General features: G+C 37.8%; 2 protein-coding genes across 8 annotated transcripts; both read left to right on the top strand.

Moving 5' to 3' along the window:
• The first annotated feature begins 50 nt into the window (after positions 1–50).
• LOC122294499 (zinc finger protein GIS2-like) lies at positions 51–4,065 on the top strand. Of its 4 annotated transcripts, none has more exons than XM_043103284.1 (4): positions 51–204; positions 1,019–1,222; positions 2,096–2,188; positions 3,279–4,065. In XM_043103284.1, exons 2-4 carry the CDS (start codon positions 1,104–1,106, stop codon positions 3,811–3,813), a joined length of 747 nt encoding a protein of 248 aa, XP_042959218.1. In that variant the 5' UTR covers positions 51–204; positions 1,019–1,103; the 3' UTR covers positions 3,814–4,065. The 4 variants fall into 4 exon arrangements, with proteins under 4 accessions (XP_042959218.1, XP_042959217.1, XP_042959216.1 ...); XM_043103283.1 differs by having other exon boundaries at positions 53–275; XM_043103282.1 differs by having other exon boundaries at positions 54–226.
• Positions 4,066–7,904: 3,839 nt separating this feature from the next.
• LOC122293353 (zinc finger CCCH domain-containing protein 44-like) lies at positions 7,905–19,873 on the top strand. Of its 4 annotated transcripts, XM_043101910.1 has the most exons (12): positions 7,905–8,101; positions 8,272–8,310; positions 8,387–9,806; positions 9,917–9,996; positions 12,067–12,254; positions 13,632–14,553; positions 14,651–14,778; positions 14,974–15,033; positions 15,112–15,162; positions 15,914–15,984; positions 17,108–17,262; positions 17,346–19,873. In XM_043101910.1, the coding sequence occupies exons 3-12, from the start codon at positions 8,476–8,478 to the stop codon at positions 19,577–19,579; spliced, it is 5,220 nt and encodes a 1,739-aa protein (XP_042957844.1). In that variant the 5' UTR covers positions 7,905–8,101; positions 8,272–8,310; positions 8,387–8,475; the 3' UTR covers positions 19,580–19,873. The 4 variants fall into 4 exon arrangements, with proteins under 4 accessions (XP_042957844.1, XP_042957846.1, XP_042957845.1 ...); XM_043101912.1 differs by lacking the exon at positions 8,272–8,310 and having other exon boundaries at positions 17,108–17,238; XM_043101911.1 differs by lacking the exon at positions 8,272–8,310 and having other exon boundaries at positions 17,108–17,238; positions 17,337–19,873.
• Positions 19,874–21,443: the final 1,570 nt, after the last annotated feature.

Here is a 21,443-nt window from a genome sequence, read left to right as displayed (position 1 = left end):
GTCGTTAGAAATAAAAACAGAAAAAACCCAAGGCCCAGTTCCCAAACCGGAGCTCCGAACTGTTCGCTCACAAGTTCACAAACCCTAATTTAGAGGCTAAAAGAGCCAATCCCCGCCATACGAAACCTACCATTCACGGCGACGTCGTGCCGATCGTCTTCCTCTTATCCTGTCCTCGAAGACGGACGTCTCATTTAGCTGAGGGTCTCTGCTCTCTATTATCTCAGTGAGCTCTTTTCTTTATCGGGTATCAATTTCCGTCTTGTTCCTTCAAGGTTTTTTCCTCATTTTGGTGAATTCCTGCATATATTATTTGTCTTGCTTGGATATATGATGTGTTTGAGATTGGGTGTGGTTTCTTGTTATTGTGGCTGGTCTGCTGTGTGGTTGGAAATTGGGTTCTAGTGTTGTGTTCCGTCTGATGGTATTTGCGAGTCGTGGAATTTGGGAGTTCTTTGTTTGTTTATGATTTCCAGTTCAAGTATTATTATCATCGTTTTCCTTTGGTTTCAATATATTATTTTAAACTGTGTTTTTTATGTCTAATCTTGACCTCTCACTTTTTCCTCAATGGTCCGGTTTTTCAAAACCATGGTGACGTATTCGTTTGAAAATGATCGCCCTTGTGTCAAATAAGGAATTTGTCCCACCTTCTTAAACTTTTCCCCCCTTTTCTCTTATCCATTGCTTGTACGATCTTCATCTGGTTTAGATAATTTCATAAGAAGCTGGATCTGAATCCAGTTGATCTATATTCCTGGTGTTGAATTAGGGCTGTTGACTGTTTGCAAGGGATGCTTGAATTTCCATTGAAGGGTGTGGTTGTGGAACTGGGTTATCAATGTCTGGGTGCTGCATACATTGATATAGCTGTTGGGGTTGTGATATGAGATGGTTGCTGGTTGAAAATTATATGTTTGCTGTTGGGGTTTGGTGTTATCTATTTTGAAGGTGAAAGTAGGTGGCTTGTTTTGGGGACATGGAAATGATCTTGGGTGTGTGGTTGTTATTTGGGCAGGGGGAAGGCAGCAGCTGTGTGGTGTTGTGCTAGTTGTATTTCTTCAGAGCAGTGGTGGTAGGTGTTGTTGAGGAGAATATTAAAAATGAGTTCAGGCAGTGGGAGCAGGAGCAGGAGCCGGAGTCCATTGGATCGTAAGATCCGTTCTGATCGCTTTTCCTATCGCGATGCACCTTACAGAAGAGATCATCGTCGGGGTTTCAGGTTTTCTGACTATATATTATTTATTTGTTTGCATAAGATGTGGGCTAGGGAGGAAAAAGTAAGCTCTTATGTTTCACTAGAGATAGTCTCTGGATGTAATTATCATCCTATTTGTGCCAAGGGAAGACTGATTTTTGGATTTACTTTGTTTTTTGCACTATTGTTTGGAAATATTGTAAGGTAATCTGGGCTATAGAAATCCGCCCCCCCCCCCTCTCTTCTCTCTTCCCAAAAAAATTGTGCTCTGTAATAATGATTTCTAATGTATGATTATATGTCTTGGTCACTTTTTTCTTTACATATATTCAGTATATTAGTGATGTAGTTTTATTTTTTGAATGCAGTATTTTTGGATATTGTTATTTGATAATGTATTTGGTTATTTTGATAAGAACTTGTCTAGGATACTAACCTGTTGTCTGGAATTTTTATGGTTTGTAGTTGATCAATTTCTCTATACAGGGAAAAGGATAGGGTTAAAATTTTTGGCACATTTAAAACTGATGTAAATTTTTGTCATCTGTTGCTCTCTCTCTCTCTCTCTCTCTCTCTCTCTCTCTCTCTCTCTCTCTCTCTCTCTCTCTCTCTCTCTCTCTCTCTCTCCCCAACCCCATGGCCCCCGGGCAATTTTGTTCTTACTCTCACTAAGAACACACCAATAGTTACTTATCAAAAAAAGAAAACACCAATAGTTTAATATTTTGTAGGCTTCCTTTTTCCAAAATCAGTATTTATTTGTGATGTCATGCTTTGCTAAATTCCTTTTTTCTTCAAGAACAAAAAAAAAAAGGTGATAGAAATGTGATCTTGGAAGTAGAATTTACCATCCATTATTTTCTGCGTAATGTTTACTGTATTTGGTTTTGCATCCAGCCGCGACAATCTTTGTAAGAATTGCAAACGTCCAGGTCATTTTGCTAGGGAATGCCCTAATGTGGCAATCTGTCACAATTGCGGCCTGCCTGGGTGAGTAAACTTTTTTTACAGTGCTTTCTGATTAGAACACATGTTCATCGAAGTTAAATTGCGTGTACATACTTAAAGGCATTGCCCTTTTCATTGTCTCACTTAGTTTTTGAATACTTCCCAAAGTGTATATGTCATAGAATAGAGATTAACCAGTTTATGCTTTTAGTTCAAACATGCAAATCCTGATATCTGTAAGTTTGACTTTTTCACCACATCTCACAGTGTCAACTCCACCTATAATTTAAGCACCTTTCTGCAGCTGCTATTACAGCCTCCATAACTACCGAAAACCAAAATCTTACCTTACCACAACCACTACCAGCGAGTTGCTATTCCATCCCATGCACTGTGTGTGAGGTTCTAGTGCTACTTCCAAAATTACCCAACTCTTCATTATCTTTATCAACACATTATATGCTCCTCACTCTTAAACCAATGCCACTGTCACTGCATAACAGTGGTATCAATCAATTCGTGACGCAAACATAGAGTTGCCTTGATCGTGGTACCAGTAACACCATTTTTTTCACCATGCCCATCAGAATGTTGCCTCTGCCACCTTATCTCCCTTCTGTTCTACTTTACTTTCACATCTGCCTTTACCCTCATCAGCTTAATAAACAATGGAGGCTTCTGGCTCGACACCCTCTCGTCAATTGCGGCCAACACTACCACCTCCATTTTGTGTCTTATGTCTATTGTATCGTTAGTGTCTGAAGAGGAAGGGGGGTGGTCCTAGGCAATAACAAGGTTGTGGTGTGTGAAAAAAAAAAAAAAAAAAGGCTCATAGTCATTAAGATTTTCCTAGCTTTTCTAATTTGCTGCAGACCCAACCTTTATATGATTAGATTAACCTTAAGCTTAGACCAATCTCAGTGCAAAATAATGGGATCCTCAAAGGATGAAAACGGAAATTTTTGCATGGGTTGTATGTTCCAGAAGTGGAGCTTCGACTTCTTAAGATTTTCATTCTTTCTAACTAAAGCAGGACCTTATATGCCTCTTCCAATGGTGTTGATAGCATTTCTTCTGTTTTTTATTTCTTTTAATGGCTTTCCATTCAATATTGGCATATGCTTCTGTTCAGGCACATTGCTTCAGAATGCAGTACAAAGTCACTATGCTGGAACTGTCGAGAACCTGGCCACATGGCCAGTGATTGTCCAAATGAGGGCATCTGTCACACCTGTGGTAAGGCAGGGCATCGTGCTAGAGAGTGCACGGCTCCTGCGCTACCACCTGGGGATTTGAGGTTGTGCAACAACTGTTATAAGCAGGGCCACATTGCAGTTGACTGTACAAATGAGAAGGCGTGCAACAATTGTAGGAAGACAGGTCACCTGGCACGGGATTGTCCAAACGAGCCCATCTGCAACTTGTGCAATGTAGCTGGACATATGGCTAGACAGTGCCCAAAATCCAATGTTCTCGGAGAGCGCAGTGGTGGTGTTCGCAGCGGTGGTTACCGCGATGTTGTATGCAGGAACTGCCAGCAGCTGGGTCATATGAGCAGGGATTGCATGGGCCCCATGATGATCTGTCACAACTGTGGTGGACGGGGGCATCTGGCATATGAGTGCCCTTCTGGCAGGTTTATGGATCGTTATCCGAGGAGATTCTGATGGATGTTGATCATGTTCTGGGATTTTCTATATTTTTATGCTTTTACCTCAAGGACAAGTTGCCTAGTTTTGGAGAAATTGAAGGTTGAAATTTAATAGATTCAAAGAAGTGGATTTGAAACTTCCTTTGGTAGGGATATATGCTTTATATTGATGTTGAGGATTTATTTTTCTTATTAGTAGGATCTCGTGCTTGATGACGTTGGAATGGATTTAACTGATAATAAAAACTGAATGCCAATTGTGTGACCAGATGATGTGATGATGATTAATCCAACTCTGTTTCTAATGTATTCTCATTATGACTTCTATTTTCCATGATTTAAATGCTTACAGACTCGAGATTATTTGCGGCGACCTCAACGACGGCATCTTCAACCTTTTGGTAAAATTGTTTATGTACATGTGGTGTTGGTGTTTTGATTGCATCTAAGAGTAAAGAAAGTGTATGAATCAGATATTGCAGTTTTGCTTCTTTTATTTTTATTTTTATTGACCAAGCATAGGCCATAAGCCCACTAAGGTGCTGTTTGGATAGTGAGTCAAAAGATAAAAGTTGAATAAAATAGTATTTTTTAATATTATTATTATTTTGAGATTAGAAAAAATTGAATTATTTATTATATTTTATATAAAAATTTGATAAAATTATAATAATAAGATAAAACACTTTCATTGTCCAAATAGAACTAAAGCATTCTTGCCGTCACAGACTGTCCTAGGTTCAGAAAATGATACTAGAGAGAGATTATATATTTTTGGGTCAAATATCAAATTTTAAACAATTCTCTATTTACTCGTTGGGCTTTTAATTTTACTAATTTACTCTTTGAATATCATAATTTTTTCAAATTTTTATATAGAATATAATAAAAAATTTAATTTTTTCAAATCTCAACAAATTCATAATATTTAAAACTAATATTTTAACAATATTTTATTCAACTCAACTCAACTCAATTCAATCCAATATCCAAACACAACTTTAATCAAATTTCTATTGAATAACCTAATAGGATCTAATGTGGCATGCCGTTGTGTTCTCATATTATTTATTATTTATTTTTTATTGGTACCGAATCTCCAAGAATAAAGTCTTGACTAATTTTGAGAGTCCATAAGTTCTCGATAATGAATTTATCATAATTGCATATCAGATAATTCAATAGAAAAATTCCTTAATTCGAAAATTCACATAAATTATTTACACTCAAGAGGATACGACCGTAGGTTTTGGAGGGGCATACCACCGGAACTCAAGCCTTTACCACTTGAGCTGAGTCTTAGGAGTTTATGTTGAATGCCAAGTGGCTATAAATAATAAAATAGTTTAAAACATTGAAATTACATAAAAATCTAAATTCATTAAAAAAAAAAAATTACATGAAGAATTTGCACGTTGCCCTCAGACTGTGATCAAATTATTTCGTGTTTTTCAGATTGTTAAATTTTAAAACTAATTATTTTGTTAGATTTCTTTTCTAGTTTTTTGTATCTCTCTCTCTCTCTCTCTCTCTCTCTCTCTCTCTCTCTCTCTTTTTATTTTTTTTTATTTTTTTTATTTTTTATGTTTTAGACGAACTTACGCAGCTTTTAGATTTTTTAATATTTTTTGAAAATGCGGAATGCCACGTTAGATTTTTGCTAAATTTATTAATGAAAATCTGATGGATGTTTTAACTTGGAAAAGTAGTCAAATCCAAGAATCGACTTCATGAAATTGAAAATCCAAGAAATGAAAATATAAATGTGTGAGTAATGCTATACACAATACTCCCATCTTATTTTCATCCTACTAAATAAGATGTGACATATTTATCACTATTAGATAATAAAAAAATATATAATAAATGATCATTTAATTATAATAAATGTGTCAAATCATATTTAATGGGATGAAAATGGAATAGTAGTATAGTATATAGAATTTTTCATTTATAAATTATTCACTACTGTTGACGGATCATTTAATCAAACACTTTCAACACTTTTAAATTGGGATTATGGCACTGAGCTCGATTTTGAGTCTGCTTTGAAATCAACAAGATGGTTCTCTCTTTTATTTCAAATTACCAGCTATCACAAATGTAGCATGCTAACAAAATTCAAAATCAATCAAGTTTGGAGGGTAGTGGCTGTTCTAACTTCCAGTACTTGGGATTAGAAGGGGGGAAAGAAAGAACAAAAAGACAGAACAATACCAAGACCCTATGACACTAAACCTAATGTCTTGTATAACATATTACACTGCCTTCATGTGGAGATGAGACACAAGCAAAATCCACCAAAAGTTTCATTCACAAGCATAAAAACATAAACTGGATAATTGAAATTTCCTTAGAATTAGTAAGAAACTAAAGTTGTTTTTCTAGAAGGCCTTAGTTATACCATATCGGTTCTCTTTTCTTGGCCACATAGAAAAGAGAGGTTTTCAACCTGAGAGTACCCCTTGTATCCAGTATAATTGATAGAGAAATTAAAGGAGCCATGCTTGTTACATAGTCTACAACTTCTTTCACGTTGCTGAAAGTGTAAACAAAAACATGTTGGCTGGCAAAAATGATTGTGCTTAACTATACTTGTCTCTATGATTGCAAGAAACAAAACAACAAAGACAACAACACAAGCATCTTGTGGGGTTCCTTGCTCCTAATTAATTTGAAACTCTACTAAACCAAAAACAAGAAAAAATTATTATTTGTGCAATTTAAACTCAATAGAAACCTATTACATGCATTAATAAATGGCTTATGTGTAATTGATCAAACCTTGTCGCAACACCAAGTCCATATGGTATTGCATTCAAGGTTGAGATGGTTGTGAGACCATCCAAAGAAGTTGACAATAAGATTTCCAAGCGTTGAAGCAAGGGGTTTATAAGGTACAAGTATTAGTTGCGCATAAAGATTAGAAATTCTCAAAAAATCAAAAGTGTTTTTGATCTGAAATACTCCATGAAAACTCGCCATATTGAAAGCACTCAAGTTTCAAACTGTGGATTTGGTGGAAGTCCAGAAATTAACATAAGAAGCTTAAAAGACCACCACTCAAGGCTGCAATTATCAAAATGAATATATACATCAGACAATAATAGTATATTTCAATAACACATACAGGCTATTCTTTCAACAGCACATGCTAGTGGCGACAGGAGGGATGGAGGTTTCACAATTTCAAATGAAGAGAGGGTTCGGTTTTAGGGTTTCAAATGAGAGAGTGGGGAGGGATGGAAGCAAGCAGTGACAGGATCTCAGGGGCAAAACAAGTAGAGGGAGAAAGAGTGGAATCCAGGCCATGACGAAGGGATGGAGGTAAGTAGCAATAGAAAGTATTGTTTAGGATTTAGGGTAGTAGATTGTGTTGAGGGACAATGAGGATTCAATGAGAGGCTTAGGGCTTCAAAATGGATAAATGAGAGATGAGTTCAGCTTACCGAATGAGAGTTGAGGCACAACGGGCAGATTCGGCCTCTGGCAAGAGGCTTAGGTTTGGGATCAAAAAAATCTCATCTCTAATTCAAAATTCTCATATCATCATTACACTTTTCTCAAATCCTCACATAAAATATAATAAACAATTCAATTTTTTCAAATCTCAAAACAATAATATTACTAAAAATAATATTTTAAACTTTCATCTCAAATTTAAAATTCTCATCTCTACTCTCAAATCTCCCCGAATTTCAAATAGAGAAGTTGATTAAAATGACAAATGAGAGTTTGGTAGAGGAAATCTCAACTGGTAGAAAGATTTTTTTTTCCCACATGGTGGTAGCCACCTCACTTGGTAGAGGTATTTGGTAGAATAATTATGTGGGAGTAGCATTTTTTATTTCATTAAGAGAAATGACATTTACAATCTAAAAATATATAAATGTTATACATTTGAAAAAAATTAGTAAATATAAAATTTTTATAAAATAATTAATTTTTTAATAATAAATTATATTATTTTTTTTAAAAATACGATACTTACAAAACTCATAAATATATGTTACAATTAACAAGGTGTATGAATTTGTTGTAGATATCTAGTGAACCCGACAAGCATTAACATAGGCAGTCCCGAGAGTAGGATTACCACTTGTACTTGCCTTGGTTGGCTGTGGTCTTAATTTTGACAAAATCCACGTTTAGCGACTGCTCGGGCTCTCTCTCTCTCCCCCCCAAAAAATCTCACTTTTTCACAGGCTCACGTAAACTTACCGTCTTGTGTTCCTACGTCTTTATTATCCCCAGCTCTCGCAGCAGCAGCAGCGCCCTGGACCGCTACAGACCAGTAGCATCAGGTTCGTTCCCCCCCTCATCTCCTTTTTCTTTAAGTTACGATATATTTAGGGTTAGGGTAATTTGTTGTTTTCTTTTCTTTTCTTTTTTTTAAAGATTTTTATTTATGTATTCGCATTTGAATGGTGTTTCTCAATAATTGGTTTGCTCGGTTTTGATTTTTCTTCCCAAGACCCTAATGATGTTGCATTCCCGTTTGATTCGAATCTGGGTTAGTGTTATTTTATTCTATTTGTTGAATCTGGAAGTACCAATTTTTGTGAGGGCGCTGATTTGAAAGAAAACAGGGGTTTTGATGCTCTTGGGAAAAGAATAAAAGTGCAGAACGAATAAAAAGATATGCTTGCTAGTTGGAGCTGAGCAGGATACGGGTGACATGACGCAGGAGAGGACCGTTGCCGTGCAGGAGACGGAAGTTGCCGTGGAGGCAGGTTCTATTGGAGATTTGGCTGATGTAACTGAGCAGACGGGGTTGGCGGATGTGGCTGATGCTGCCAATGATGTGCCTCACGTGGTGGAGGAAAAGGGTGAGTCTCACTTGGAGGTCGTGACGGAGGTTGCAGAGAAGGATGATGCAGCTGAGTTGGTGGAGGATAAGGATGTGGCTGACTTGGTTGAAATGACGGAGGTAGTAAAGAAAGAGGATGTGGCTGCTTTAGTGGAAACCACTGAAATAACGGGGGCCCCGGAGGATGATGTGTCTGATTTGGCGGGAATGACACAGGCTGCAAGGAAAGAGGAAGTGACTGACTTGGTGGAAACACATAAGGTTGTAGAGGAGGATGATGTGGCTCACTTGGCAGCAATGCCGGAGGTTGCCGAGAAGGAGGATGTGGCTGACTTGGTGGAGATGCCAAAGATTGCAGGGGAGGATGGGGCTGACTTGGCAGAGATGACAGAGGTTGCAGAGGAGGATGGGCCTGACATGGTGGAGATCAGGGAGGTTGCAGAGACAGGGGGTGGGACTGACTTGGAAGAAGTGACGGAGGAGACGAATTTGGATGGTCAAGTAGCAGAGAATGTGGATTTGTCGGGCCCAGCAGCTGAGGAAATGAATCTAGCTGGCCCATTGGTTGAGGAGACGAAATTGGCAGACGTTGCAGAGGAGGATGGACCTAGGGAGGCTGCAAAGATTGTGGGTGGGGCTGACTTGGCAGAAGCAATGGAAGAGACAAATTTGGATGGTAGAGTAGCAGAGAATGTGGATTTGTCGGGCCCATTAGTCGAGGGAACAGATTTTATGGGCCCGTTGGTTGAGGAGACAGATTTGACAGGTCCAGTGGCTGAGGTGGCGGATTTGGCAGTTCTAGTGGATGAGGAGATGGCTATGGCAGACACAGTTGTGGATATGGATTTTGGTGGCCATGTAGATGGGGTGAAAGAAGCAGTAGACAAAGCAAATGCGACTGAAGTGGAAGATGAGATTGTGGAGGCTGGGGAGGACTTGTCAGAGAAGGCCATGGAAGCAGAGGATTCGGAAGCAGTAGAGGTGGCAGAAAGGGCAGAGGAGACCTCGGAGGCTGGGGAGGAAATGGATGTGATGGAGGATATAGAGATGGTGGAAGCAAGTGGGGTTAGTAGTGGAGGGAGGAGAAAGCGTGGCAAGAATTCTCGGGCTGTGGCGAGAGTCCTAGCAAGGAAGAAGATGGAAGAGGATGTTTGTTTCATTTGCTTTGATGGGGGCAATCTGGTGCTTTGTGATCGCAGGTCTGATTACCATTGGCATTTTTCTTTGTGATATTTTTCATGCCAGTATTTTGCTTCCTCACCAAGGTTTGTAACTAATTCAGTGAAATTGGTATTTTGGGAATTATCAGGGGATGCCCTAAGGCGTACCATCCTTCTTGTGTTAATCGTGATGAGGCATTCTTTCAGACTAAGGGTCGATGGAATTGTGGTATGTTGCTATTCTGGCCTTTGATTTTCTTTTTTAACTTTGAATTTGTGTTGTTAAGGTTTTGGTAAGTGATGGTGTACATATGATGTGACCTCTAAAGCACTGAACCCTAGACTCAGATGAACCTTAGCTGTAACTCTAGAACCTTGATGGTAATAATAGCATTGTTTGTTCTTCTACTATAGGCATTATTATCTGTACTTGCAGTTTAGTTTTTACACTTCATATGATCTTTGTGTTCTTTTTGCCAATCATCACATTATTGAGAACATTAAAAACTACCCATCTTTAGTACTCATCTGGGTAGTTTGCAAAAGGCTGATGTACACAACAGCCAGTAGCGGACTGGTGTGATGGACTCATTGGACTAGAAGTTCCGTTGATAATCCTCGACTAACACACTGTTTTAAGTTTTGCAAAGCTCGTCATGTTGGTTATTTTGGCATGAAGCATAGGCTATGTTGGCTTAATCAAAAATTTCAAAATTTCTTCAACTTGTATTCAAACATCTTTCAATCTAAAATAAAAAAAATAAAAAATTCTACTTCAACATTTCATTCAATCATTTGCCTAGATTTTAGTGAAAATGCCTGAAAATAAAAAATGCAAACCAAAGCAATTTTACCAAAACAAAAAAAAAGTTCAAATTTTCTTATCTACTTCTCAAAGCTCAATTAACAATACAGCTAAAAAGAACACTAAAGAATTCTCTTTAACATTCTCAAAATTTCTCTTAACCAAACATACTCAATGACCCAGAGTTTTTTCTGGTGACAACTAGGGAATACCTGACCGTAAGGAACAAAGGTTACTACTTACAGATGTTGTCACTTATGCTGTTCAGCTAATTACAGGATTGAGGTGGTGATGGGGAACATCACTGGCAGCCCCTTTTGAAGACTTGTAGGCAGTGAGGAAAACCTGGTTTGAATGCTCAAGCCTAAGTTTCGGATATTTCATATGATGGAGAGCTCTCTTGGGACCTTGCCGGGCTAATCTAAGTTGAATTGTGTCATAATTTGTTGTTTATCTAGGTTAGGTTGCTTCTCATTCAGTTTCAATTCATTTTGACTGAAGTAGGGGAACTGAGTAATTTTATACTTGCGGGAATGGGCTTTATGGTGTTTGTGTTTTTGGACATACAGGTTTGAGTTTCAACATATGAGACTTTGAAAACTTTAAAAGCCCTTATTAGTAAGCCTAGTATTCTCACATACAAATCAAACCTTTGCTGTCATTTCACCAAGTCAGGCAATCGATACCATGCCGGTAATTTTTTATTTTTTATTGATAAGTAATAAGAAACTTTATTCCCAAGAATTGGCAAAACCCAAGTACACAGGACGTATACAATATCATGCTAGTAATTCTTGTGGTTACATTTCTTTATCCATTGGCTAACCCTGACTCAATAGATTCATAGCATCATGTGTAAATGTTGATCTATATATTTTCAATAGATTCACGTTGCTGCGGCTAGGAAAATGATTCCTCATTGTGTTTTGTGCTGCCTTTTGATGGAGAGGAATGGTAGGTATTTTGAAGACGGGGAGCGTTTCTTGGATGGGCTGAAAAGATTCTTCTACAACACTTTTTTTTTGGGCTTCAGACCTTCGGTCATTGATTATAATGGGGATAATTTTCACAATTTGCTTTTATCCATTTCTAGTTCCTAGATGATGCTAGGTGTAATCCATGTATACTTACTGTATATTTGTGCTATGCATCTTTCCAATAAATTAAAGTCTATTCTTACTTATAAAAAAAAATAAAAAAATGAGGCTATCATATGACCTTCAGTTTTCATGATCTGCTTTTGTTAAGTTACTATTTTTATTTATTTATTTTTATATTAAGTTTAATTACCTACTGAAAATCCCAACTTTTAACCTGATCTAATTGAAGCATTATCATGTTAATGGATTTTAGGTTCCATGATTTCCTTGTAACTGTTTCTAGTTCTTAAATAGGTGTATTCACATGTATACTTCTAGTGCATCTGGGCTATGCCTATCTTTATATCAATGAAATAACTTATTACTTATAAAAAAAAATGTTAATGGATTTTAGGTTGGCACCTGTGCAGCAACTGTGAGAAGAATGCCTACTATATGTGTTATACTTGTACATTTTCCTTGTGCAAGGCATGCATCAATGATGCAGTTATCTTATGTGTGAGAAGAAACAAGGGCTTCTGTGCAGCATGCATGAAAATGGTCATGTTAATCGAACACAATCTGCAAGGAAACAAGGATATGGTATGTGTTTTATGCTTTTTTTTTCCTCTGCTATTTCTTTTTTCTGTCTGTTTTTCTTATTTTGTATTTTTGTTATGTTTTTCTTTTTTTTTTCTTTGCATGTGCTTTTCCTTGGACAGGTCATTCTCCTTGTTAGTGATGTGAATGATGAACAATGTAGATGTAGTTTAAATTATATGTGACATGGTTGGGTTTGAACTGTATTAAAAGGCCTCAAAATTTATCCATATTTACAGTTCAATTGTTGGGCATTGTTTATTATTCCATTTTCTCTTTATTAATTGAGACTTTGCTTTTCCACCAACTTCTTTCTATTCAATAAAGTCTTATTTTATCTATAAAAAAAAATGAGACCTTGCTTTTCCTTGGATGGATCATTCTTTGATGTTGCATTTTGTTACCATTTGTGCATTCACCTTGGGTAGTGCTGCTCTAGCTGCACTACATGTGTAATACTATTTTGAGTAGTGCATAATTTGACTCTTAACTGTGTAATACTCAGGTTATTCTACCTTTTATATGAAAGCTCAGACCAGTTCTAGTCATTCTACCTTTCTAGAATTTATGACTTTTTGTTCTTCAACTTCTCCCTAAGTGGGTTCTTTATTTTGTATGTTTCTTGTATGCTTGGTTAGTGCTACTTTGTACTTTCAAATTTGACTTACAGAAAGAAGGGTTCATTTATTTGAGCCTCCAATGCCCAAACATCCATAAAGACTACTACTTATTGCAAGAAAAATTACACCTTACATTTTTAAAGTACTAGGGGTTTTACACTTTGCACCCTAAACTACCAAAACAGACACCTTGCGCTTTGAAACTACTAAAAACTGACACTTTCCAACTTCTATTAAGATCTTAATTTTTTCTTTTCTTCATCACGAACTAGGGTGAAAAGGGTCAGCTTTTGGTAGTATGAAGTTGCAATGTATTAGCTTTGATAGTGTGGGGTGCGAAGTGTGGAACCCTTGGTAATTTGAGGGTACAAAGTGTATTTATCCCTTACTGACACGTGACATTAAAAAAGCATGGCGGTCATTTTACTGTTTTTTAAGGATTTGTTTCAAGAGATTCTCCTCATTTCCCCCACTTAATTACAATCATTTTTGTGAAACATATGGTTAAATGTAGTCTTACCCCCTCCCACTGGCCTGCTCTTTATATCTGCATTGTGTGTGCTTTTGTTCCTTTTGTGTTTATTCTGCTATGTGTTGGCTATTAGTATTGTGATTCTTTTTTACTTACTTTTCTATGCTTATGCATTTAGGTGTTTTCTTTTGTATGCGTCTTGTGCACATGGACTTCGCCTATTTAATTTGTTTGAAATAAAATTGTCTTTCTTACTTATCAAAAAAAGACTTTTCCATGCTTATGCAGGGTCAAGTAGATTTTGATGACAAAAGTAGTTGGGAGTATCTTTTCAAGGATTACTGGATAGATTTGAAAGAGAGGTTGTCTCTGACTTTAGAAGAACTCAATCAAGCTAAAAATCCATCAAAAGAATCTGATGTATTTGCTGCTAGACAGGAATCTCCTGATGAACTTTATGATGCTAATAATGATGAGGGGTCAGATTCAGACAGTTCTCCTGGTAATACAGAAAAAAGTAGCACTAAAAGGAGGGCCAAGAAACGGTTGAAGCCCCGATCCAAGGAAACTGATTCACCAGCCCACTCTAGAGCAACTGGTGCTGAAGGTCCTTCGACGGATGAAAATGCTGAATGGGGATCAAAAGAACTCTTGGAGTTTGTTATGCACATGAAAAAAGGTGACAGATCTGTTTTGTCTCAGTTTGATGTGCAGGCTCTCTTGCTAGAGTACATAAAGAGAAACAAACTCCGAGATCCTCGGCGCAAAAGTCAAATAATTTGTGATTCAAGGCTTCAGAGTCTGTTTGGGAAACCACGTGTGGGGCATTTTGAAATGTTAAAGCTTCTTGAATCCCACTTTCTTATAAAAGAGGATTCTCAGGCCGATGAGCTTCAAGGAAGTGTTGTTGATACTGAAGGTAGTCAGGTGGAGAATGTTGGGATCTCTGATGCCCTTGTAAAGACTGGTAGAGATAAGAAACGTAAAACTCGTAAGAAGGGTGATGAGAGGGGACCCCAATCAAATCTTGACGACTATGCAGCCATTGATATTCACAACATTAATTTAATATACTTAAGACGTAATTTAGTGGAAGAACTAATTGAAGATATGGAAATGTTACACGACAAAGTTGTTGGTTCTTTTGTGAGAATAAGGATTTCTGGTAGTGGTCAAAAGCAAGATTTGTATAGGCTGGTCCAAGTTGTAGGTAATTATTTAGTTAAGTTTTCTTGCACCTTATTGATCTGAGTGTATGGGGAATAAGTCTCGTAAGATCATAAAGTTTCTTAATGGCTTTGTGACAGGTACATGCAAAGCTGCTGAGCCCTATAAAGTTGGTAAAAAGATGACAGATATCTTGCTAGAAATATTAAATTTAAACAAGACAGAGATCGTATCAATTGATATAATCTCAAATCAAGAGTTCACTGAGGTGATTCAAGTCATTCAACATAGAACATTTCGTACTTGTTATTTGCTAATGCAATTATTGTTATTGTCATAGTTGTCAATTATGTCCAAATTTGCAGCACTTACAGTTTGGTTGAAGATTAATGCACACTTGTTGTATGTTGGCTTTCATTTTTTATATATAAAGGATCTATTCATTTCTTCTTTTCATCTCTAGGATGAATGCAAGCGTCTGCGCCAAAGCATAAAGTGTGGACTTATCAACCGGCTGACTGTGGTGATTATATGCCCTATCTCCATTTATATGTTTTATCATCTAAACTATCGATTTGCTGACAAAAATGGTTGTTCATAGGGAGATATTCAGGACAAAGCAATGGCACTTCAAGAGGTCAGGGTCAAAGATGTAAGATTCTTGTTAGTTGTCATTGCCGTTGATTTTTGCTGCTTGTATGTCTATGCTCAATATTATAGAACTGTTAGTAGATTTTCTATAAATGTTAGTTGTATTGCAAGAAACATTTTAGAAAAACATTAACTGGTAATACGTTTTTGAGAGGGTAGATTAAAAAAGATCTCATCCTCCATACCTTGCTATGAGAGCCGATGATATCATTAGATCCTAAGATCATTGGCGGAGCTTGTCTATCCAACAGTACTCATGTATGGATCAAATTAACCTATCCGAGATGATACAACAGTTAGGAGGTGTAACCTAGGTTGCAGATATTTTTCAAATAGGCAAAGGTTGTGGCTGGGTGGAGTCTTCTGTCCCAAACCTTCCTCATTGCCATCCTAGGTTTGCATTGGCAAAATGAGAATTAAGGCCTAGTGATGTTCCTTTGCGAAACTCTATTATGTTTGATATTATAGAACAGGAAAAAGGTTTGCAAAGACCTCCTGACATCTTCCCATTTAACTTCCTAATTAATCCTACATGATTTTTCCTTCAGTAACTTTACCTCTTGAGAGATAATTATACTCAAAACTCTATTCATTGTTTGAGTTGCTTCTTGTAGGAGTTTAAGAGATTGCTACATCCCTATGTCTGTATTTATTCATATTTGATGTTGTTTTATTGCACGGATAGTAGATAGCATCTGATATATTCTCTCTCACTCTCTCTCTGATGCATTATGTTCTCTGTCCTAATCCAGTGGCTGGAAACAGAGATAGTGCGCCTCAGTCATCTCCGTGATCGAGCTAGTGAAAAAGGGCGTAGGAAGGAATATCCTTTATTCTTCAAGACCTTTTTGTTTTCTTTCTGTCTTTGTTTATGTAGTTGGGTTGCTTTTATTAGGTTTTTTCAGTTTCCAACATGCAGGAAAGTGTGGCTTGAGGGCTATAGTTATTGTTGCTTTTTGTTTCTATTTCCTTTAATTTTTTGGCTGGTAAACAAGAAACTTATTGAGGAGAATGATGGGCATTGCCCATGTACACAGATCATATACAAGAGGGACACCTAGGCATGATTAACTATTTCATTTATTTTTTTAAAAAGTCCTTTGGGTTTAGTTTTTTCCAAAACAATAAAATTTCATGCTACTGATCCAAAGAAAAGTTGTAGAGGGAGGATGATTTAGATATTCAGAGTTCTATTTTAAAAGAATGATAGATGAGCTGAATATCTTGGCTGGCTATATTGCTTCTCTCCTCTTTGATTGCATAAGTAAAATCAGTATTGTTGTTTTGTTGCTCTGTTACATTCTTTGTAATTTTTTATACATTAGGTTCTGGTAGATGATCGGATGCATGGTGTGGACCATTGTGATGGTCTTATATGTCATTTCACATGAGTGCTTATTTCATTTTCCTCTTACCGTGTGTAACTTTCATTTTTTAAAATAGCTTTTTTCATATTGTTCCAGTTATTCCCTTTAGTTTCATTCTGTTGCTACCTATAAAAAAGTTCCATTCTGTTGCTTTTCTACTATTATAAAGCGGATTTTTTTTTTCTTTGGAAGAACCTTGTCAAGTCATGGAATGGCGGGCCTGTGCCAGGGTTTTGGGGCTTTCATCATGCAAAATTTATAGTGGATGTGCGAACCTTGTGTAGTTATATACTTTTCTTATTGAACCTTCTTATTTATTTGTTCACTGCGTTGTCGAGCCGCAATTTTGATAATCACTTATATAGTCAGTAAATTCAATCAGTAGCATATAAGGAACTTGGTCAGAGGTTAGTGGGAAGGCTTACGATGAGTTGTTAGCATTTGAGTCTGATCCATTTTTAAGTAATTTGTTTTTGGCAGAGTGATTGCTCATGTAAAAGGGGTTTGTAATAAATCTACAGAAATTTTGTCGAGTTGTATCACAGAGTGGTCTACAAATCATCCTTGACTTCCTTTCACGCTCAGAGAATGTGTAGAGAAATTGCAGCTCCTCAAGACACCTGAGGAGCGCCAGCGCAGACTGGATGAATTTCCAGAAATACATGCTGACCCAAACATGGATCCAAGTTATGAATCAGAAGAAGATGAAGGTGAAAGATACGATAAGAGACAAGGTCCCTTTCAGTTTAAGTTTATATCATTTTGTTTCATTTTTTATCTAGCAATTACTGAGTTACATTGTTTCTAGTGCATGCAGAAACCTACATGAGACCAAGAGGTACTGGCTTTGGCAGGAGGGTAAGGGAACCGGTTTCTCCACAAACAGGTCCCACTTTTAGTGATTCCTGGGGTGGGACAAGGAATTATTCTGACATGAGTAGAGAATTAAGTAGGAATATGTCTAGTAAAGGGTTTTCTTATAAAGGAGATGATACTACTGGTGCTGGCGACATAGTGAATGAACGGAATCAAGGAAGAGACAGAGAAACACAGCAAGCAAGCAGTTGGGAGAAGCAAAGAGGTGCTGAAACTTCAGGAATTGGTGCTTTTGCGGTCCAATCAGTGGCAAAGTCTGAAACAAATCCTGCTGTCTCAGAAATTTCAGCAGTATCTCACTCTACCTTGGTGGCTCAATCTGCTGCCACAATCAATGAAGCAGAAAAAATGTGGCATTATCAGGATCCATCTGGAAAAGTCCAGGGACCATTTTCCATTGTTCAGTTGCGTAAATGGAACAACACTGGATATTTTCCTGCTAATCTGAAGATTTGGAGAGCCAGTGAAAATCAGAATGATTCTCTACTTTTGACTGATGCATTGGCTGGAAAGTTTCAGAAAGACCTCCTGTTAGGGGATAACAGTTTTCCAAAGGCTCAAACGGTGCAAAATTTGCATATATCATCCTCATATTCTGGGATACCTCATGGAGCACCCTTACAGCAAGGCATGGAAGGTCAAGTTGGTGAAAGATCAAACTTTGATGAGAATCATGGAGCTCTGAATTCACATACAAACTTTGATGAGAATCGTGGAGCTCTGAATTCACATACTAATGCAGGTTCTTCAGGCCAATCTATAGGAGGAAGTTGGAGGACTCAAAATGAAATCAGTCCTGCAGGCAAGCATTCAATGTCGGTTCAGGTCCCTAATATTTCTTCGGATGGGTGGGTTCCCAACTCCCAAAAGGATTCATCAAACCTTCCTTCACCTACTCCACTCCAAACTACCACAGAGATGACAAAGGGGCATCCTTTTGAAAGTAAGCGGTTGCAAAATTCTGTTCAGACAGTTGGTTCCATTAGGGAAGCCAATTCATTCTCAGGTGGTTTTGGGATGCAATCTCCTGCTGCACTTATCCTAGAGAGGGCTGTTCAAGGTGCAGAAAACACTGATGCAAGTTCAAATCCTGCGGTGGTTCCAGTACCCAAGCCAGATAATAGTATGCTACTAGGCTCTTTAAATGCCCTTTTAATGCATGCCCAATCGACGGTGCCACAATCTATTTTGGCTGATGCTTCAATGAGTCCCAGCGTAAATATGAAGAATACTGGCACTAATTTCCAAAATTTGAATCAGTCTGTGGCTAATCCTACTCCTATTGAATCTCAAGGATGGGGCTCTAGTTTAGTTCCGAAACCTGATATGACTTCTTCAAGCCCATTCCCTGGGAGTGAATCCCAAGCCTGGGGAAGCGCTCCATCCCAGAAGGTGGAACCAATTAATCCTGCTACTACACCTGTGCAACCACTTGCTCAAGGAAACTGGGGCGATGCTCCATCTGTCCATAATTCTGCTTCATCATTCAGTACTGGAAATCCAATGGGGACTTACCCCACTGCAGGCTATTCGGGCTTGCCTCCAGCTAATCCTTGGAGACATCCGGTTCCGGGTAATCAATCAAACATTCAGCCTCCGGCTCCAGCCACCCTAACTTGGGGCGTAGGTGTTGGAGAGAACCAAACTTCCGGGACAAGACCAGGGCCAGAGAATCAAAATACTGGTTGGGGTCCAGTGCCAGGAAATCACAACATGGGCTGGGGAGGACCTGTTCCAGCAAATGCGAACTTAAATTGGGGTGCTTCTGGTCAGGGACCAGCACCAGGAAATGGAACTGCAGGATGGGTTGCACCTGGAACTGCAGTTCCCGGTTGGGTCTCTGCCAGTCAAGGGCTACCAATGGGAAATCCAAATCCTGGTTGGGTTGCTCCTGGTCAAGGGCCAGCACCTCCAGGAAATGCAAATCCTGGGTGGGCTGCACCCACTGGGAATCCGGGCAACAATGGTGACATGATACCAAACCAAAATGTTAGAGGTTCTCATGGTAGAGACTCTGGTTATGGCAGTGGCAAATCATGGAACAGACAGTCCTCATTTGGTGGAGGGGGAGGGGGAGGGGGTTCTAGGCCTCCTTTCAAGGGGCAAAGAGTGTGCAAGTTCCATGAGAGTGGGCATTGCAAGAAAGGAGCTTCATGCGACTATCTGCACACTTGAGTCTCTAAATTTTGTCATTAGCGCAGCAATACTGTACAGTAATTTTTCATAAGAGAGGTTTTGACCTTGTATAAGCTTTTTGTTGTGTTCTATATATAGAATTAGTGCAGGTTAGAATGCCACCAGATTCTGCTTCAGTCATCTTGGTTATAGATGCTTTCCTTCCTTTCAGATTGTGAGGTGCTATTTCTGATTCGAGTCCTTGTAATATACTAGGGAATGGATGGTGGTGGTATATCAGACCAATAACTATGTAACTCTGTCTCCCTTCCAACTTGACCAAATTCTTAGCAACTTGGATCTCGTTTAACCCTTATGATCTTATCCCACGGCTCCCCAAGAAACCATAGACAACAACCTTGCCCTTGCATCCATCTTACCACAACTAGAGAGTCTAATTCCACCTCCACCTCTAGAAAAACCCTTTGGATGAGCTAAAACTGACAATGTCATTACCAATCAAAATGTGACTTGCATTTTATTAAAAAACTAGTGTAAACGTATCAGTTTTTTTCATTTAACCAATAATTTGTTTATCCAACTATGCAACTTCTTAAATATTTCAGTTTCCGTTCCCAACATACTCATAGAGACTACCATGCTAATTAGATTTGCAGGTGCTTCTCCAATCAACAGATGTATCTCCTCCACCATAAACGCAGGCATAGAATCTCCTTTGAATCTCATTCCTGTCTTCTCGATCCTGTCCATTGTTCTTCTTGCCCTTTTTCTCCTCTGTATTGTATACGAATTGCAGGATGCCAATATATTTTGTTGTATCTTTGAAAGGCTCTAAAGAAAGTCCTCGCCAAGTGGGTGTGGTTTATTGTGCACTTTTGGGAAATCCTTTACTGAGGGCGTATGCACTCTAGAAGCAGTCGAGATTTTGTTGCCAAATATCCAGTGCCCAATAAGCTATACAATGTGTTTCCTGCGTATGGCTAAATAGAATCTATTACTTCAAAATTATACATTGATCTTGAGAATTGCTATAGACATAAAAAGATTGCACAAAAGTAAACATACAAGTTGAAGTGACTTCTTGGAATCCACTAGATTTACTTTATAATTTGATGTACCATTTTATACCATGTTAGTTTGTGGATTTGTTTTTATGTAATATATTTGTGGCTAAAGTGTTTTTCCCATCAGAAAGTTCCCAAAGGGGCAATGTTCTTCTACCCCTAACCAGCACTAAAAAGCCTTGATGCAACTTCTAGGAATTCCTTCAAAATCATACATGTGCTGTGTTGGTAAGAGCAAAAAATTAAGACCTTGTTTGGATAGTCAAATGAAATGAGAAGATACGAGAAATGTGTGAATAGTAATGAAATAGTTTAAGTTAACATTTTTATTGGTTTTTGAGAAATGAGAGAAAAATTCGAATAAAAATATTATAAAGTTAAAAAATTATTTTTTAATATTATTTTTATTTTGAAATTTTTTAAGAGAAATTTCATCATTCATTCATTCATTAAGAGAAATTTATATTTATGATCGGATACATGTAGTGATATCCCCATATCAACCATTTGGAGCTCCACCAATGCACTATTGGACTGGTATGAACTTCATTGCTTTTGACACTCTAAGTTTCTATAGACAAATGTCCAAGAGACAACACTTTGCTTAAGAAAAGAGACTCAACCTCACATTTCATAAGAAAGGAAAAACTCAACCTCTTCAAACAAAATGTCCAAGAGACGAACTCATTGTTTTATGTTTACTGTACAGTAAGGAAAATAAAAACGAAAAAATAATGGATTACAGTTTAGATCAACTCCAATAAACTTTGACGGCACATGAAGGCAACATACTTATCTTTTCAACTACAAAAGTTATACCTAAAAGATCTGGTGGTGGC

The sequence above is a fragment of the Carya illinoinensis genome, chromosome 14, assembly GCF_018687715.1.
Source record: "Carya illinoinensis cultivar Pawnee chromosome 14, C.illinoinensisPawnee_v1, whole genome shotgun sequence".
NCBI lineage: Eukaryota > Viridiplantae > Streptophyta > Magnoliopsida > Fagales > Juglandaceae > Carya > Carya illinoinensis.
This window is presented reverse-complemented; position numbering and strand designations above follow the sequence as displayed.

Bases quoted from the DNA above. Each gene is read 5' to 3' on its own strand.
- LOC122294499 (XM_043103284.1), top strand. From the start codon at position 1,104: ATGAGTTCAGGCAGTGGGAGCAGGAGCAGGAGCCGGAGTCCATTGGAT. The intron at 1,223-2,095 runs GTTTTCTGACTA...TTTTGCATCCAG, and splicing joins GATCATCGTCGGGGTTTCAG to CCGCGACAATCTTTGTAAGA. The intron at 2,189-3,278 runs GTGAGTAAACTT...GCTTCTGTTCAG, and splicing joins CACAATTGCGGCCTGCCTGG to GCACATTGCTTCAGAATGCA.
- LOC122293353 (XM_043101910.1), top strand. From the start codon at position 8,476: ATGACGCAGGAGAGGACCGTTGCCGTGCAGGAGACGGAAGTTGCCGTG. The intron at 14,554-14,650 runs GTAATTATTTAG...GCTTTGTGACAG, and splicing joins TAGGCTGGTCCAAGTTGTAG to GTACATGCAAAGCTGCTGAG. The intron at 15,163-15,913 runs GTAAGATTCTTG...GTCCTAATCCAG, and splicing joins AAGAGGTCAGGGTCAAAGAT to TGGCTGGAAACAGAGATAGT.